Genomic DNA, 18,442 nt, shown 5'->3' on the forward strand with positions numbered 1-18,442 from the left:
GTGTTGTGTTCCGTGTTCTCTCAGTGTTGTGTTCCGTGTTCTCTCTGTGTTGTGTTCTGTGTTCTCTCTGTGTTGTATTCCGTGTTCTCTCTGTGTTGTGTTCCATGTTCTCTCTGTGTTGTGTTCCGTGTTCTCTCTGTGTTGTGTTCCGTGTTCTCCCTGTGCTGTGTTCCGTGTTCTCTCTGTGTTGTGTTCCGTGTTCTCTCTGTGCTGTGTTCCGTGTTCTCTCTGTGTTGTGTTCCATGCTTTCTCTGTGTTGTGTTCCATGTTCTCTCTGTGTTCTCTCTGTGTTGTGTTTCATGTTCTCTCTGTGTTGTGTTCCGTGTTCTCTCTGTGTTGTGTTCCGTGTTCTCTCTGTGTTGTGTTCCGTGTTCTCTCTGTGTTGTGTTCCGTGTTCTCTCTGTGTTGTGTCCCATGTTCTCTCTGTGTTGTGTTCCGTGTTCTCTCTGTGTTGTATTCCGTGCTCTCTCTGTGTTGTGTTCCGTGCTCTCTCTGTGTTGTGTTCCGTGCTCTCTCTGTGTTGTGTTCCGTGCTCTCTCTGTGTTGTGTTCCATGTTCTCTCTGTGTTGTGTTCCATGCTTTCTCTGTGTTGTGTTCAATGTTCTCTCTGTGTTCTCTCTGTGTTGTGTTTCATGTTCTCTCTGTGTTGTGTTCCGTGTTCTCTCAGTGTTGTGTTCCGTGTTCTCTCAGTGTTGTGTTCCGTGTTCTCTCAGTGTTGTGTTCCGTGTTCTCTCTGTGTTGTGTTCCGTGTTCTCTCTGTGTTGTGTTCCGTGTTCTCTCTGTGTTATGTTCCGTGTTCTCTCTGTGTTATGTTCCGTGTTCTCTCTGTGTTGTGTCCCATGTTCTCTCTGTGTTGTGTCCCGTGTTCTCTCTGTGTTGTGTTCCGTGTTCTCTCTGTGTTGTGTTCCATGTTCTCTCTGTGTTCTCTCTATGTTCTCTCTGTGTTCTCTCTGTGTTCTCTCTGTGTTCTCTCTGTGTTGTGTTCCATGTTCTCTCTGTGTTCTCTCTGTGTTCTCTCTGTGTTGTGTTTCATGTTCTCTCTGTGTTGTGTTCCGTGTTCTCTCAGTGTTGTGTCCCGTGTTCTCTCTGTGTTGTGTTCCGTGTTCTCTCTGTGTTGTGTTCCGTGTTCTCTCTGTGTTGTGTCCCGTGTTCTCTCTGTGTTGTGTCCCGTGTTCTCTCTGTGTTGTGTTCCACGTTCTCTCTGTGTTGTGTTCCACGTTCTCTCTGTGTTGTGTTCCATGTTCTCTCTGTGTTGTGTTCAGTGTTCTCTGTGTTGTGTTCCGTGCTCTCTCTGTGTTGTGTTCCGTGCTCTCTCTGTGTTGTGTTCCGTGCTCTCTCTGTGTTGTGTTCCGTGCTCTCTCTGTGTTGTGTTCCGTGTTCTCTCTGTGTTGTGTTCCACGTTCTCTCTGTGTTGTGTTCCACGTTCTCTCTGTGTTGTGTTCCATGTTCTCTCTGTGTTGTGTTCAGTGTTCTCTGTGTTGTGTTCCGTGCTCTCTCTGTGTTGTGTTCCGTGCTCTCTGTGTTGTGTTCCGTGCTCTCTCTGTGTTGTGTTCCGTGCTCTCTCTGTGTTGTGTTCCATGTTCTCTCTGTGTTGTGTTCCGCGCTCTCTCTGTGTTGTGTTCCGTGCTCTCTCTGTGTTGTGTTCCGTGCTCTCTCTGTGTTGTGTTGTGTTCTCTCTGTGTTGTATTCCGTGTTCTCTCTGTGTTGTGTTCCATGTTCTCTCTGTGTTGTATTCCGTGCTCTCTCTGTGTTGTGTTCCGTGCTCTCTCTGTGTTGTGTTCCGTGCTCTCTCTGTGTTGTGTTCCGTGCTCTCTCTGTGTTGTGTTCCGTGCTCTCTCTGTGTTGTGTTCCGTGCTCTCTCTGTGTTGTGTTCCGTGCTCTCTCTGTGTTGTGTTCCGTGCTCTCTCTGTGTTGTGTTGTGTTCTCTCTGTGTTGTATTCCGTGTTCTCTCTGTGTTGTGTTCCATGTTCTCTCTGTGTTGTGTTCCGTGTTCTCTCTGTGTTGTGTTCCGTGTGCTCTCTGTTGAGTTCCCTGTTCTCTCTGTGTTGTGTTCCGTGCTCTCTCTGTGTTGTGTTCCGTGTTCTCTCTGTGTTGTGTTCCGTGCTCTCTCTGTGTTGTGTTCCGTGCTCTCTCTGTGCTGTGTTCCGTGCTCTCTCTGTGCTGTGTTCCGTGCTCTCTCTGTGTTGTGTTCCGTGCTCTCTCTGTGTTGTGTTCCGTGTTCTCTCTGTGTTGTATTCTGTGTTCTCTCTGTGTTGTGTTCCGTGTTCTCTCTGTGTTGTGTTCCGTGTTCTCTCTGTGTTGTGTTCCGTGTTCTCTCTGTGTTGTGTTCCGTGTTCTCTCTGTGTTGTGTTCCGTGTTCTCTCTGTGTTGTGTTCCGTGTTCTCTCTGTGCTGTGTTCGATGTTCTCTCTGTGTTGTGTTCCATGCTTTCTCTGTGTTGTGTTCCATGTTCTCTCTGTGTTCTCTGTGTTGTGTTTCATGTTCTCTCTGTGTTGTGTTCTGTGTTCTCTCTGTGTTGTGTTTCGTGTTCTCTCTGTGTTGTGTTCCGTGTTCTCTCTGTGTTGTGTTCCGTGTTCTCTCAGTGTTGTGTTCCGTGTTCTCTCAGTGTTGTGTTCCGTGTTCTCTCTGTGTTGTGTTCCGTGTTCTCTCTGTGTTGTGTCCCATGTTCTCTCTGTGTTGTGTCCCGTGTTCTCTCTGTGTTGTGTTCCGTGTTCTCTCTGTGTTGTGTTCCATGTTCTCTCTGTGTTCTCTCTGTGTTGTGTTTCATGTTCTCTCTGTGTTGTGTTCCGTGTTCTCTCTGTGTTGTGTCCCGTGTTCTCTCTGTGTTGTGTTCCGTGTTCTCTCTGTGTTGTGTTCCATGTTCTCTCTGTGTTCTCTCTGTGTTGTGTTTCATGTTCTCTCTGTGTTGTGTTCCGTGTTCTCTCAGTGTTGTGTCCAGTGTCCTCTGTGTTGTGTTCCGTGTTCTCTCTGTGTTGTGTTCCGTGTTCTCTCTGTGTTGTGTTCCGTGTTCTCTCTGTGTTGTGTTCCGTGTTCTCTCTGTGTTGTGTTCCGTGCTCTCTCAGTGTTGTGTTCCGTGCTCTCAATGTGTTGTGTTCCATGTTCTCTCTGTGTTCTCTCTGTGCTGTGTTCCACGTTCTCTCTGTGTTGTGTTCCATGTTCTCTCTATGTTGTGTTCCATGTTCTCTCTATGTTGTGTTCCACATTCTCTCTGTGTTGTGTTCCACATTCTCTCTGTGTTGTGTTCCGTGTGCTCTCTGTTGAGTTCCGTGTTCTCTCTGTGTTGTGTTCCATGTTCTCTCTGTGTTGTGTTCCATGTTCTCTCTGTGTTCTCTCTGTGCTGTGTTCCATGCTCTCTCTGTTGTGTTCCATGTTCTCTCTGTGTTCTCTCTATGTTGTGTTTCATGTTCTCTCTGTGTTGTGTTCCGTGCTCTCTCTGTGTTGTGTTCCGTGCTCTCTCTGTGTTGTGTTCCGTGCTCTCTCTGTGTTGTGTTCCGTGCTCTCTCTGTGTTGTGTTCCGTGCTCTCTCTGTGTTGTATTCCGTGTTCTCTCTGTGTTGTGTTCCGTGTTCTCTCTGTGTTGTGTTCCGTGTTCTCCCTGTGCTGTGTTCCGTGTTCTCTCTGTGTTGTGTTCCGTGCTTTCTCTGTGTTGTGTTCCATGTTCTCTCTGTGTTCTCTCTGTGTTGTGATTCATGTTCTCTCTGTGTTGTGTTCCGTGTTCTCTCTGTGTTGTGTTCCGTGTTCTCTCTGTGTTGTGTTCCGTGTTCTCTCTGTGTTGTGTTCCGTGTTCTCTCTGTGTTGTGTTCCGTGTTCTCTCTGTGTTGTGTTCCGTGTTCTCCCTGTGCTGTGTTCCGTGTTCTCTCTGTGTTGTGTTCCGTGCTTTCTCTGTGTTGTGTTCCATGTTCTCTCTGTGTTCTCTCTGTGTTGTGATTCATGTTCTCTCTGTGTTGTGTTCCGTGTTCTCTCTGTGTTGTGTTCCGTGTTCTCTCTGTGTTGTGTTCCGTGTTCTCTCTGTGTTGTGTTCCGTGTTCTCTCTGTGTTGTGTCCCGTGTTCTCTCTCTGTTGTGTTCCGTGTTCTCTCTGTGTTGTGTTCCGTGTTCTCTCTGTGTTGTATTCCGTGCTCTCTCTGTGTTGTGTTCCGTGCTCTCTCTGTGTTGTGTTCCGTGCTCTCTCTGTGTTGTGTTCCATGTTCTCTCTGTGTTGTGTTCGATGTTCTCTCTGTGTTGTGTTCCATGCTTTCTCTGTGTTGTGTTCCATGTTCTCTCTGTGTTCTCTCTGTGTTGTGTTCCGTGTTCTCTCAGTGTTGTTTTCCGTGTTCTCTCAGTGTTGTGTTCCGTGTTCTCTCAGTGTTGTGTTCCGTGTTCTCTCTGTGTTGTGTTCTGTGTTCTCTCTGTGTTGTATTCCGTGTTCTCTCTGTGTTGTGTTCCATGTTCTCTCTGTGTTGTGTTCCGTGTTCTCTCTGTGTTGTGTTCCGTGTTCTCCCTGTGCTGTGTTCCGTGTTCTCTCTGTGTTGTGTTCCGTGTTCTCTCTGTGCTGTGTTCCGTGTTCTCTCTGTGTTGTGTTCCATGTTCTCTCTGTGTTCTCTCTGTGTTGTGTTTCATGTTCTCTCTGTGTTGTGTTCCGTGTTCTCTCTGTGTTGTGTTCCGTGTTCTCTCTGTGTTGTGTTCCGTGTTCTCTCTGTGTTGTGTTCCGTGTTCTCTCTGTGTTGTGTTCGATGTTCTCTCTGTGTTGTGTTCCATGCTTTCTCTGTGTTGTGTTCCATGTTCTCTCTGTGTTCTCTCTGTGTTGTGTTTCATGTTCTCTCTGTGTTGTGTTCCGTGTTCTCTCTGTGTTGTGTCCCGTGTTCTCTCTGTGTTGTGTTCCGTGTTCTCTCTGTGTTGTGTTCCATGTTCTCTCTGTGTTCTCTCTGTGTTGTGTTTCATGTTCTCTCTGTGTTGTGTTCCGTGTTCTCTCAGTGTTGTGTCCAGTGTCCTCTGTGTTGTGTTCCGTGTTCTCTCTGTGTTGTGTTCCGTGTTCTCTCTGTGTTGTGTTCCGTGTTCTCTCTGTGTTGTGTTCCGTGTTCTCTCTGTGTTGTGTTCCGTGCTCTCTCAGTGTTGTGTTCCGTGCTCTCAATGTGTTGTGTTCCATGTTCTCTCTGTGTTCTCTCTGTGCTGTGTTCCACGTTCTCTCTGTGTTGTGTTCCATGTTCTCTCTATGTTGTGTTCCATGTTCTCTCTATGTTGTGTTCCACATTCTCTCTGTGTTGTGTTCCACATTCTCTCTGTGTTGTGTTCCGTGTGCTCTCTGTTGAGTTCCGTGTTCTCTCTGTGTTGTGTTCCATGTTCTCTCTGTGTTGTGTTCCATGTTCTCTCTGTGTTCTCTCTGTGCTGTGTTCCATGCTCTCTCTGTTGTGTTCCATGTTCTCTCTGTGTTCTCTCTATGTTGTGTTTCATGTTCTCTCTGTGTTGTGTTCCGTGCTCTCTCTGTGTTGTGTTCCGTGCTCTCTCTGTGTTGTGTTCCGTGCTCTCTCTGTGTTGTGTTCCGTGCTCTCTCTGTGTTGTGTTCCGTGCTCTCTCTGTGTTGTATTCCGTGTTCTCTCTGTGTTGTGTTCCGTGTTCTCTCTGTGTTGTGTTCCGTGTTCTCCCTGTGCTGTGTTCCGTGTTCTCTCTGTGTTGTGTTCCGTGCTTTCTCTGTGTTGTGTTCCATGTTCTCTCTGTGTTCTCTCTGTGTTGTGATTCATGTTCTCTCTGTGTTGTGTTCCGTGTTCTCTCTGTGTTGTGTTCCGTGTTCTCTCTGTGTTGTGTTCCGTGTTCTCTCTGTGTTGTGTTCCGTGTTCTCTCTGTGTTGTGTCCCGTGTTCTCTCTCTGTTGTGTTCCGTGTTCTCTCTGTGTTGTGTTCCGTGTTCTCTCTGTGTTGTATTCCGTGCTCTCTCTGTGTTGTGTTCCGTGCTCTCTCTGTGTTGTGTTCCGTGCTCTCTCTGTGTTGTGTTCCATGTTCTCTCTGTGTTGTGTTCGATGTTCTCTCTGTGTTGTGTTCCATGCTTTCTCTGTGTTGTGTTCCATGTTCTCTCTGTGTTCTCTCTGTGTTGTGTTCCGTGTTCTCTCAGTGTTGTTTTCCGTGTTCTCTCAGTGTTGTGTTCCGTGTTCTCTCAGTGTTGTGTTCCGTGTTCTCTCTGTGTTGTGTTCTGTGTTCTCTCTGTGTTGTATTCCGTGTTCTCTCTGTGTTGTGTTCCATGTTCTCTCTGTGTTGTGTTCCGTGTTCTCTCTGTGTTGTGTTCCGTGTTCTCCCTGTGCTGTGTTCCGTGTTCTCTCTGTGTTGTGTTCCGTGTTCTCTCTGTGCTGTGTTCCGTGTTCTCTCTGTGTTGTGTTCCATGTTCTCTCTGTGTTCTCTCTGTGTTGTGTTTCATGTTCTCTCTGTGTTGTGTTCCGTGTTCTCTCTGTGTTGTGTTCCGTGTTCTCTCTGTGTTGTGTTCCGTGTTCTCTCTGTGTTGTGTTCCGTGTTCTCTCTGTGTTGTGTTCGATGTTCTCTCTGTGTTGTGTTCCATGCTTTCTCTGTGTTGTGTTCCATGTTCTCTCTGTGTTCTCTCTGTGTTGTGTTTCATGTTCTCTCTGTGTTGTGTTCCGTGTTCTCTCAGTGTTGTGTTCCGTGTTCTCTCAGTGTTGTGTTCCGTGTTCTCTCTGTGTTATGTTCCGTGTTCTCTCTGTGTTATGTTCCGTGTTCTCTCTGTGTTGTGTCCCATGTTCTCTCTGTGTTGTGTCCCGTGTTCTCTCTGTGTTGTGTTCCGTGTTCTCTCTGTGTTGTGTTCCATGTTCTCTCTGTGTTCTCTCTATGTTCTCTCTGTGTTGTGTTTCATGTTCTCTCTGTGTTGTGTTCTGTGTTCTCTCTGTGTTGTGTTCCATGTTCTCTCTGTGTTGTGTTCCGTGTTCTCCCTGTGTTGTGTTCCGTGTTCTCTCTGTGCTGTGTTCGGTGTTCTCTCTGTGTTGTGTTCCGTGTTCTCTCTGTGTTCTCTCTGTGTTCTCTCTGTGTTCTCTCTGTGTTCTCTCTGTGTTCTCTCTGTGTTGTGTTCCATGTTCTCTCTGTGTTCTCTCTGTGTTCTCTCTGTGTTGTGTTTCATGTTCTCTCTGTGTTGTGTTCCGTGTTCTCTCAGTGTTGTGTCCCGTGTTCTCTCTGTGTTGTGTTCCGTGTTCTCTCTGTGTTGTGTCCCGTGTTCTCTCTGTGTTGTGTTCCGTGTTCTCTCTGTGTTGTGTTCCACGTTCTCTCTGTGTTGTGTTCCACGTTCTCTCTGTGTTGTGTTCCACGTTCTCTCTGTGTTGTGTTCCACGTTCTCTCTGTGTTGTGTTCAGTGTTCTCTGTGTTGTGTTCCGTGCTCTCTCTGTGTTGTGTTCCGTGCTCTCTCTGTGTTGTGTTCCGTGCTCTCTCTGTGTTGTGTTCCGTGCTCTCTCTGTGTTGTGTTCCATGTTCTCTCTGTGTTGTGTTCCGCGCTCTCTCTGTGTTGTGTTCCGTGCTCTCTCTGTGTTGTGTTCCGTGCTCTCTCTGTGTTGTGTTGTGTTCTCTCTGTGTTGTGTTGTGTTCTCTCTGTGTTGTATTCCGTGTTCTCTCTGTGTTGTGTTCCATGTTCTCTCTGTGTTGTGTTCCGTGTTCTCTCTGTGTTGTATTCCGTGCTCTCTCTGTGTTGTGTTCCGTGCTCTCTCTGTGTTGTGTTCCGTGCTCTCTCTGTGTTGTGTTCCGTGCTCTCTCTGTGTTGTGTTCCGTGCTCTCTCTGTGTTGTGTCCCGTGTTCTCTCTGTGTTGTGTTCCGTGTTCTCTCTGTGTTGTGTTCCATGTTCTCTCTGTGTTCTCTCTATGTTCTCTCTGTGTTGTGTTCCGTGTTCTCTCAGTGTTGTGTCCAGTGTCCTCTGTGTTGTGTTCCGTGTTCTCTCTGTGTTGTGTTCCGTGTTCTCTCTGTGTTGTGTTCCGTGTTCTCTCTGTGTTGTGTTCCGTGTTCTCTCTGTGTTGTGTTCCGTGCTCTCTCTGTGTTGTGTTCCGTGCTCTCTCTGTGTTGTCTTCCGTGCTCTCTCTGTGTTGTGTTCCATGTTCTCTCTGTGTTGTGTTCCGTGCTCTCTCTGTGTTGTGTTCCGTGCTCTCTCTGTGTTGTGTTCCGTGCTCTCGCTGTGTTGTGTTCCGTGTTCTCTCTGTGTTGTATTCCGTGTTCTCTCTGTGTTGTGTTCCGTGTTCTCTCTGTGTTGTATTCTGTGTTCTCTCTGTGTTGTGTTCCGTGTTCTCTCTGTGTTGTGTTCCGTGTTCTCTCTGTGTTGTGTTCCGTGTTCTCTCTGTGTTGTGTTCCATGTTCTCTCTGTGTTGTGTTCCATGTTCTCTCTGTGTTGTGTTCCATGTTCTCTCTGTGTTGTGTTCCGTGTTCTCTCTGTGCTGTGTTCGATGTTCTCTCTGTGTTGTGTTCCATGCTTTCTCTGTGTTGTGTTCCATGTTCTCTCTGTGTTCTCTCTGTGTTGTGTTCCATGTTCTCTCTGTGTTCTCTCTGTGTTCTCTCAGTGTTCTCTCAGTGTTGTGTTCCATGTTCTCTCTGTGTTGTGTTCCATGTTCTCTCTGTGTTGTGTTCCATGTTCTCTCTGTGTTGTGTTCCATGTTCTCTCTTTGTTGTGTTCCATGTTCTCTCTGTGTTGTGTTCTATGTTCTCTCTGTGTTGTGTTCCATGTTCTCTCTGTGCTGTGTTCCATGTTCTCTCTGTGCTGTGTTCCATGTTCTCTCTGTGTTGTGTTCCATGTTCTCTCTGTGTTGTGTTCCGTGTTCTCTCCGTGTTGTATTCCGTGCTCTCTCCGTGTTGTGTTCCGTGCTCTCTCTGTGTTGTGTTCCGTGCTCTCTCTGTGTTGTGTTCCATGTTCTCTCTGTGTTGTGTTCGATGTTCTCTCTGTGTTGTGTTCGATGCTTTCTCTGTGTTGTGTTCCATGTTCTCTCTGTGTTCTCTCTGTGTTGTGTTTCATGTTCTCTCTGTGTTGTGTTCCGTGTTCTCTCAGTGTTGTGTTCCGTGTTCTCTCAGTGTTGTGTTCCGTGTTCTCTCTGTGTTATGTTCCGTGTTCTCTCTGTGTTATGTTCCGTGTTCTCTCTGTGTTGTGTCCCATGTTCTCTCTGTGTTGTGTCCCATGTTCTCTCTGTGTTGTGTTCCGTGTTCTCTCTGTGTTGTGTTCCATGTTCTCTCTGTGTTCTCTCTATGTTCTCTCTGTGTTGTGTTTCATGTTCTCTCTGTGTTGTGTTCTCTCTGTGTTGTGTTCCATGTTCTCTCTGTGTTGTGTTCCGTGTTCTCCCTGTGTTGTGTTCCGTGTTCTCTCTGTGCTGTGTTCGATGTTCTCTCTGTGTTGTGTTCCATGCTTTCTCTGTGTTGTGTTCCATGTTCTCTCTGTGTTCTCTCTGTGTTCTCTCTGTGTTCTCTCTGTGTTCTCTCTGTGTTGTGTTCCATGTTCTCTCTGTGTTCTCTCTGTGTTCTCTCTGTGTTGTGTTCCATGTTCTCTCTGTGTTGTGTTCCGCGCTCTCTCTGTGTTGTGTTCCGTGCTCTCTCTGTGTTGTGTTCCGTGCTCTCTCTGTGTTGTGTTGTGTTCTCTCTGTGTTGTATTCCGTGTTCTCTCTGTGTTGTGTTCCATGTTCTCTCTGTGTTGTGTTCCGTGTTCTCTCTGTGTTGTATTCCGTGCTCTCTCTGTGTTGTGTTCCGTGCTCTCTCTGTGTTGTGTTCCGTGCTCTCTCTGTGTTGTGTTCCGTGCTCTCTCTGTGTTGTGTTCCGTGCTCTCTCTGTGTTGTGTTCCGTGCTCTCTCTGTGTTGTGTTCCGTGCTCTCTCTGTGTTGTGTTGTGTTCTCTCTGTGTTGTATTCCGTGTTCTCTCTGTGTTGTGTTCCATGTTCTCTCTGTGTTGTGTTCCGTGTTCTCTGTGTTGTGTTCCGTGTGCTCTCTGTTGAGTTCCCTGTTCTCTCTGTGTTGTGTTCCGTGCTCTCTCTGTGTTGTGTTCCGTGTTCTCTCTGTGTTTTGTTCCGTGCTCTCTCTGTGCTGTGTTCCGTGCTCTCTCTGTGTTGTGTTCCGTGCTCTCTCTGTGTTGTGTTCTGTGTTCTCTCTGTGTTGTATTCTGTGTTCTCTCTGTGTTGTGTTCCGTGTTCTCTCTGTGTTGTGTTCCATGTTCTCTCTGTGTTGTGTTCCGTGTTCTCTCTGTGTTGTGTTCCGTGTTCTCTCTGTGTTGTGTTCCGTGTTCTCTCTGTGCTGTGTTCGATGTTCTCTCTGTGTTGTGTTCCATGCTTTCTCTGTGTTGTGTTCCATGTTCTCTCTGTGTTCTCTCTGTGTTGTGTTTCATGTTCTCTCTGTGTTGTGTTCTGTGTTCTCTCTGTGTTGTGTTTCATGTTCTCTCTGTGTTGTGTTCCGTGTTCTCTCAGTGTTGTGTTCCGTGTTCTCTCAGTGTTGTGTTCCGTGTTCTCTCTGTGTTGTGTTCCGTGTTCTCTCTGTGTTGTGTCCCGTGTTCTCTCTGTGTTGTGTTCCGTGTTCTCTCTGTGTTGTGTTCCATGTTCTCTCTGTGTTGTGTTCCATGTTCTCTCTGTGTTGTGTTCCGTGTTCTCTCAGTGTTGTGTCCAGTGTCCTCTGTGTTGTGTTCCGTATTCTCTCTGTGTTGTGTTCCGTGTTCTCTCTGTGTTGTGTTCCGTGTTCTCTCTGTGTTGTGTTCTGTGTTCTCACTGTGTTGTGTTCCGTGTTCTCTCTGTGTTGTGTTCCGTGTTCTCTCTGTGTTGTGTTCCGTGTTCTCTCTGTGTTGTGTTTCGTGTTCTCTCTGTGTTGTGTTCCGTGTTCTCTCTGTGTTGTGTTCCGTGTTCTCTCTGTGTTGTGTTCCGTGTTCTCTCTGTGTTATGTTCCGTGCTCTCTCTGTGTTGTGTTCCGTGCTCTCTCTGTGTTGTGTTCCGTGCTCTCTCTGTGTTGTGTTCCGTGCTCTCTCTGTGTTGTGTTCCGTGCTCTCTCTGTGTTGTGTTCCGTGCTCTCTCTGTGTTGTGTTCCGTGCTCTCTCTGTGTTGTGTTCCGTGCTCTCTCTGTGTTGTGTTCCGTGTTCTCTCTGTGTTGTGTTCCGTGCTCTCTCTGTGTTGTGTTCCGTGCTCTCTCTGTGTTGTGTTCCGTGCTCTCGCTGTGTTGTGTTCCGTGTTCTCTCTGTGTTGTATTCCGTGTTCTCTCTGTGTTGTGTTCCGTGTTCTCTCTGTGTTGTGTTCCGTGTTCTCTCTGTGTTGTGTTCCGTGTTCTCTCTGTGTTGTGTTCTGTGTTCTCTCTGTGTTGTGTTCCATGTTCTCTCTGTGTTGTGTTCCGTGTTCTCTCTGTGCTGTGTTCGATGTTCTCTCTGTGTTGTGTTCCATGCTTTCTCTGTGTTGTGTTCCATGTTCTCTCTATGTTCTCTCTGTGTTGTGTTCCATGTTCTCTCTATGTTCTCTCTGTGTTGTGTTCCATGTTCTCTCTGTGTTCTCTCTGTGTTCTCTCAGTGTTCTCTCAGTGTTGTGTTCCATGTTCTCTCTGTGTTGTGTTCCATGTTCTCTCTGTGTTGTGTTCCATGTTCTCTCTGTGTTGTGTTCCATGTTCTCTCTGTGCTGTGTTCCATGTTCTCTCTGTGTTGTGTTCCATGTTCTCTCTGTGTTGTGTTCCATGTTCTCTCCGTGTTCTCTCCGTGTTCTCTCTGTGTTCTCTCTATGTTGACTTCCTGCTCGCGCCTGTATCTCGTCGGACTGTTGTCGGATTGGAGCGCTCGCTTGTCCCCGAGCCCCGTCTGTCATCGCCGTCCCGCCCGCTCAGCGTTTCCAAGGCAGCGGCTCAGACAAAACGGCACTTCCTGTTCCTGTAAACGGGTTGAGCTGAAGCCGCAGACTCCGGGGCATCGGCTCTAACCAAGGCAAAACGGGCCGAGAAAGAGAAAGAGTCTGTCGAGAATGTTTCACACCTGGTTTAGAGCTGATTGTTGATGCTGTTAACTGACCACATATTTGCATTTTGCATGTTTTGCATGTGTAATCTGGTATTTATTGTTTTATGGGGGATCAGTTTGCACTTCACTCAGACATTTGAGCTCAAAACTTAATCATTAGATCAACAACATGGTTTAAAGGGCCCATGACAGGTTTTTACGATGTCCTAATTTTGACTTTATTTTGTGTATTTAAACCTGACATACGTATAAATTATAGTTTTACACCAATCGAGCAGGTATTTGTGGAGAAAACGATGAAAAATCTGTAGATAATAACAGGAAGTGACATCACACCAGGGACACTCATTCCAGTCAAAGTTTATGCATAAATTACACAAAAGAAACAACTTTTTTGACTATAAACATTCATTCAACAAAACAAAGTCATCAGATGAGTTTTGCCAAGTGTTTTCTGGTCATCAATCACAAACAGGAAGTGAAATTATAAACCTAACAAATGAACTATTCTTGGATAAAAATTTTTTTTATCATTTTTAGCTACATTTTTAATATATGAAACTTGACTGCATTTTAGTTCAATGAGTTGTCCGGCCTGTAGGGGGCGCTTTACAGTCTTTTCATGTTTTTATAATCATGATTTTTTTTTGGGTGAGATGATGTTTGCCAACCATTTATAGGAAAACAACCTGTAGGAAAACAACCTGTGGAAGGCAGACACCCAACAGTAAGAATCCGAAGCTCTGGCCCCTCCTCCAGCCCCTCCTCCAGCCCCTCCTCCAGCCCCTCCTCCAGCCCCTCCTCCAGCCCCTCCTCCAGCTCCACGTTCAGTCTGAGCCGGGGATTTGCCGCCCACCTCGTCTTCCCCCTCCCCCCTCAGAGGTCGAACCGTGACAGAGAAACGACTGTCCGGGAGCGTCGCCGGCACTCGTTTTCACGTTTCCTCCGCCCGGCAACTTTCGCTCCGGCAGAAAACGTGTCAACGGTTGCCAGGGACAACCGACATCCTTCCGTCGTCTCGCCTCGTGTTCCCCTGTTCACACGCCGCAATCAGAACGGCGTCTGCTCTTATCCTGTAGCAGTCGCACTGTAATCACTTTGTCCCGTACGTTTGCTCGCTCTCGTCCTCCTCACAGGACACCGGGACATACGTGGGACGAAGATGATACTGAAGGAGGTGCTGTCCTAGTATTAAAACTAAAAATTGGTGTAAAACTACTGTCTAACTTTGAGTATTGAGTCTTTTTTTTTTAGTATCAAAACAAAGTTGGACATGTGAATATTGTGCCTGCCCTACTACAGTGCAAAGGGAAGTGTTTCTGAACCAAATAATCCCAGTTTTTTGTTTGCAAAGTTCATTTTTTAAACACTGCAAAAGTAAGAGAGACTTTTTGTTTTCCTTTAGTTGATAAGCCAAGATTATTTGACTGTGGTTTTTGACATTTTCTTCTTCATTTCCTGCAGAATGTCCGATCGCGGCGGCTAATTTAGCTTGAAAAAAGATCAAAACAGGTCCGCCAATTTAGACATGCCATTGAAATGAGTCCAAACTTGTCAAAATGATGCAAATCGACATTATTTTTGTGCTGTATCGTTGCAGTGAAGGTCACGTTTTTCCAGAGTCTCTTCCCGGGAACAGCCTGCTCTCTGACGGGGAATTAGCCGCTACACAAGGAGCTTAGCGTAAGACTCCGGCACCTCCTGTGCCTCCTGTTTACCTCATGAGCTGCTCCTCATGGCCTCGTTTTAAGAGTAAATATCATAGCTGGACATAGGATTGACAGGTTGGGGTTTATTCAGTACTTTTCAGACCGCAATGACGCATAAAATGAGCTGATCCTGTCTATTTTCATGTGCATTTCTCACACAGGTAAAGCTAGGTTGACACAAAAGGAGGTTACGGTATAAAGAATATGTTTTAAAAAGCGGAATAAATATTATCATAAAATGTTATCCCAGAATAGCAATTTAAGGTTTATAATTTCACTTCCTGTTTGCAATCGATGACATCACACTAGGAAAATTATTCAGCAAACACTGGGACTCCCAAGTGTGATGTCACTTCCTGTCATGCTCTACACAGATTTGTCATCTTTTCTCCACAAATAGCCACTTGGTTGGCGTAAAACTATGATTTATATGTACCACGGGTATAAAAAAAAACTGACAATCATGGACTGGACTAACATTATAATGGACATTCGTAATATGGAAAAAATTACATTCGGACTTAACCTGAAAATGTATCAATTTAACAGACTTTGGACAAAATGGGACGTTTTTCTTAGGTTTTCTAGGCCACGATTTTATATTTTTTTGAATTATTGGTTCTTAAATAAAAAAAATAAAAAAGGTATAAATACAGTAAATAAAGTCAAAATTTGAAAATTGAAAAATGGTAAAAATTGTGACAAAAAACTTGTCATACGTCACTTTAAAGAAAACTCTGACTTGAATTGAAGATTTTTGTGCAAAGTGCAAAAACCCCTCTCGTTCTATAGAGAGACAGAGCTTCCTCCAGAAAAGCTCCATATTGCACCTTTAAAGACCCGTTTCAACACTCCACTCACCTGTCTGTGGCTGTATCCCTGCAGCAGGAGAAAGTACGGGAAGTCGAAGGGCGGGTGGATGGAGTATTGGGTGGTGTTGTCGTCGCTGCTCTCCGTCTCCTCCTTCTCCTGTCCCAGTCGCAGCTCGTCCTTGTCGGCCTCCGGGGCCTCGGCCTCCGGGGCCTCCCTGAGCTGGCTCTGCTGGGCCCGGAGCGCCGCTCTGCCCATGGCCGACACGTCCATGTCGCTGAGGCTCCTCCACAGGCCCGGGCCGTCGCCACCGCCGTCCACGCCGTCGTCGCCGCTGCCGTCCACGAACAAAGAGGCCACGCGCGCCCGGCTCTTGTGCAGGCGCCGGACCTGAGCGTTCAGGCCTGAGGAGGAGCCAGAAGACAACAATGTTTTACAAATACTACAATACAACTTTGGGGGCAACTGACCCTCAAGGTCGAACGATCTACACCAGCGACGTCATACAAGTGTAACTGCGCTATGTGTCGCTGAAATTAAGTTGAACACATTTTCTGCGTCAATGGAGCGTCTTCAGGCTGTTTAGCGAGGGAAATATGTCTAAAAACACGTCTAAAAACATGTTAAAAACAACGTGCATCGCATCCTGATCTCGAGAAATGATCTTTTTGGAAATTTTGATTCAATAACTGTCCACCGTCTTTGTTCGAAAACGTTTTCGTAGAGTCTGTTTTGTCCAGATCACTATTATACATACCGTTAGTCTTTTATAGTCGAACACACATAATTGGCCAATTAATTGTTGCAGCCCAACTTTAATCTTTGTTAAGGACACAGAGAGCAAACACAAGGTCAGTAGATAAAAAAATACACAATATGAAATAGCATATTGTTCAAAATGAAAACGTTACTAAGAAGGAAGATATAAAAGTGCTAAATAACAGTTCATGTTCTCTGCACTTAAATGGAGCAAAGGATCATGGTCTATGTACCGTAGTTCCAATGCAAAGGAGCTTGTAGTTTGACATAATGCGACGGCCCATAACTTTATTGAGACACTTTTGACGATATAGTTCCCCCGTAATTTGGTTCCTAGTCATTTGGATTAAATCTCTGATGTTTTTGAAGCTGTAAAGTGTGAAGTAAGGCAACTGAAGGTCAGTGATCCTCAGATTCGTTGGCCACAAACACTGACTTTTTAGACTGTTTATCCTGTTTTCGTCATAATAATCTCATAAACCTTTCTTTAACTGACTATAACAAAATCTAAACTCAGTCCAAGTCGAGTTTTACGCAATCACAATCCCAATCAAACCGACAAATCGCTTTTAACACTCCACCAAACACTATCTAACGGCTATCTAGCATTACTTGTTCAAATACCATTAGCGCGCGGACTTAAAAGCGACGCGCGCGAAAAAACACGGCGTCAGGGCCGAGTTCCCACACCGTAAACTTTATCAGAGCGACTCCGCTGCCGGGAGCTCAGAGCGCTGGCCGCGAGTCAAACGCAACAAACCGGGAGGAAGCGGAGGAAGCGGAGGAGGGAAAGTGCCCGCGAGGCCTTTTCTGCGAGCGATAGCGGCCGAGTGAGTCATCAAATCGCAATTTCAACAGACCTGAGCGCTTCGTGAGTGGTCAAGAGGCTAGATCCAAACAGAACTAAACAGAAAAAGAACTAGCAAGGTGCAGTTGATACTCATACTAATCGATACTAATACTTTTGAATTTGAATGACTTTAGAATCATCTTGGCTGAGGTAGAAAAGGTTTCAAATGTCTACCGTATTTTCCGGACTATAAATCGCACCTTTTTTCATAGTTTTGGTCGGGGTGTGACTTATCCTTATATCTATACTTATACTCCGGAGCGACTTATATGTGATATTATTTGTTATTTTCACTCTTGCAACCGCATTTCATACTCCAGTGCGACTTATATATGTTTTTTTCTTCTCTATTATGCATTTTTTGGTTGGTGCGACTTATACTCCAGAAAATACAGTACATCCTGACACTCAAAGAAGCATTTTCTTTACCTCCTTCACACCTCTTTCCGCCCACCTTTTCTCTCCACTCACATCTGCACTTCAGCGATTTGCGGCTTCGAGATAAAGGCGGACAGCTGATTGTAAACCTGAGTTAGAGTGTTTTCTGTCCTGATAGTGGTTTGTGCCGTGGCGGTTTGTCTTTTTAAAGAGGGGTGAAAGTATGTGAAGTGTATGCTGTCAATAAAGCCAATCCTTCTTCGAACAGAAAGGGCGGGAAACTGGGATACAATCTACCTCCCGTTTACAATAGCATCATCAAACCATGTGGTCGAGTGAAAGATTAAGCCAGTCAAATGCAAATCAGAAGAGGTTTGACTGATCCAAATGCGAGGATGAACAGATGAACAACAGTGAGAAAAGCAGAGACGGACGGCTCATTTTAGCATCTCCGACCGGTGCCTTTAGATTGAAACGCAATCGCACGACAATCTTTTGAAACCTCTGCCGCCATGGACCACCCCTGGACGAACGATGGATCACGCTGACTCTTTATTACGGTAGTTAGTTGGATAAACCACATGATAAAACTACTATGAGTGTGTTTTGAGTACCGTATTCTCAATAATATGGCGAGGGCAAAGGTTGTTTATGGTAGGGCAATATGGGCAATACGGCGATAGAAAGTGACTCGTGATCTCGTTTCTCCGACGATCTCTGATGGTAAAATCAATGTATTGGGATTCAATAGTTTTCTGTGCAAAATGTGTGATATGTAAATGCCTTGGTTGAAGTTCGAGTATTGTACAAAACGTGAGTCGACCACAACATTAACCCCAAAAGTGCAGAAATATCACTTAATACTCTTATTTGGGAGATTACACTCTACGTTTCTGTCTTTTTTTGACCGTTTTAAATATTGGCTACCACTTAATGTTTAAATTTTCAACCTATAGTGATTTTTTTGGCGGGCATTGAAGTGCCTCTGACAGGTTGGAGTACTCATTGAACTAAAATGCATTTGAGATAAACATATTTAAAATTTTGCCTTAAATTATACACATTTGATCCCAGAACAGCATTTTTTTTTAAGGTTTATCATTTGACTTCCTGGTTGGATGACATCACAAGGATCACTGGGGCAAAACCCATCTACTATCACTTTTTTATTCTATTTTTTTGACGAATAAAATATATGAGAGCACTTTTATGTAGTTGAATTACTCAAAAAAAGTAGTTTATTTTGAGTAAATTATAGACAAGCTTTGGATGGAATTAATATGATGTCACTTCCTGTAATTTTCTACCAATTTTTCAACTTTTCTACACAAACAGCCACTTAAGTCATGTAAAACTATATATGTACAACATGTATAAACACACCAAATAAAGTCATCATAAAAACCTGTCAGGCACTTTAAGGTGATGTGCATTTTTCATCGCCGCGGTAACAGATATTTAAATATCGAGTATCGAGCTTTTTTCTTGAACTTTTGGCCCCTGCTCGAACCTCTCTTTTTTCTCGCTCTCGATGTTGAACCGTGACAGAGAAACGACCATCCGGTAACAGTCGGTCACATGTTTCCTCGCTCGCTCTCACGCCGCTCTCGCTGCGCCACGGCAACGGCTCGTGGCTTTGGGCTCAGGAATGTCCCAGAATCACAGTCACGCGAGCGGCTCTTATCAGCGCTGGGAACGTTTGACCCAAAGTGACACAACAAAGGTGGGAACAGTTCGACGTGCTCGGTAAAACAAACATGGAGGCCGTCGCCGTATCACATGTTGGTGTCGCAGTCAATTATTATCTACTATATTTATATTATTTATTTATTTATTTTATTATATTATATATATTATATTTTTTTGAATTGTTATTTTATTTATTTTATCTATTTTATGTATAGATTTATGTATAGATTGAATTTAGATAACTTCATTTTGCTTTTTACATTCTCACTATGTTAAGAGGTGGGCGTTATATATTAAAATGTAGATAATATTGTGTTGTTTACTATCGTTTATAGTGAAAAATGGCACAGAAAG

General features: G+C 45.2%; 1 protein-coding gene across 1 annotated transcript in view; it reads right to left on the reverse strand.

Moving 5' to 3' along the window:
- The window catches only part of radil2a (Ras association and DIL domains 2a), a 79,268-nt gene that overhangs the window by 47,194 nt on the left and 13,632 nt on the right, over positions 1 to 18,442 (reverse strand). The window contains exon 4 of the mRNA XM_072442779.1: positions 14,464 to 14,816. Coding sequence (XP_072298880.1) covers positions 14,464 to 14,816 — 353 coding nt within the window. The remainder of the gene's footprint in view (positions 1 to 14,463; positions 14,817 to 18,442) is intronic.

The sequence above is a fragment of the Eucyclogobius newberryi genome, unplaced genomic scaffold (assembly GCF_026437365.1).
Source record: "Eucyclogobius newberryi isolate DKJ021-1_F unplaced genomic scaffold, fEucNew1.0.hap1 SCAF_13, whole genome shotgun sequence".
Classification (NCBI taxonomy): Eukaryota; Metazoa; Chordata; class Actinopteri; order Gobiiformes; family Gobiidae; genus Eucyclogobius; species Eucyclogobius newberryi.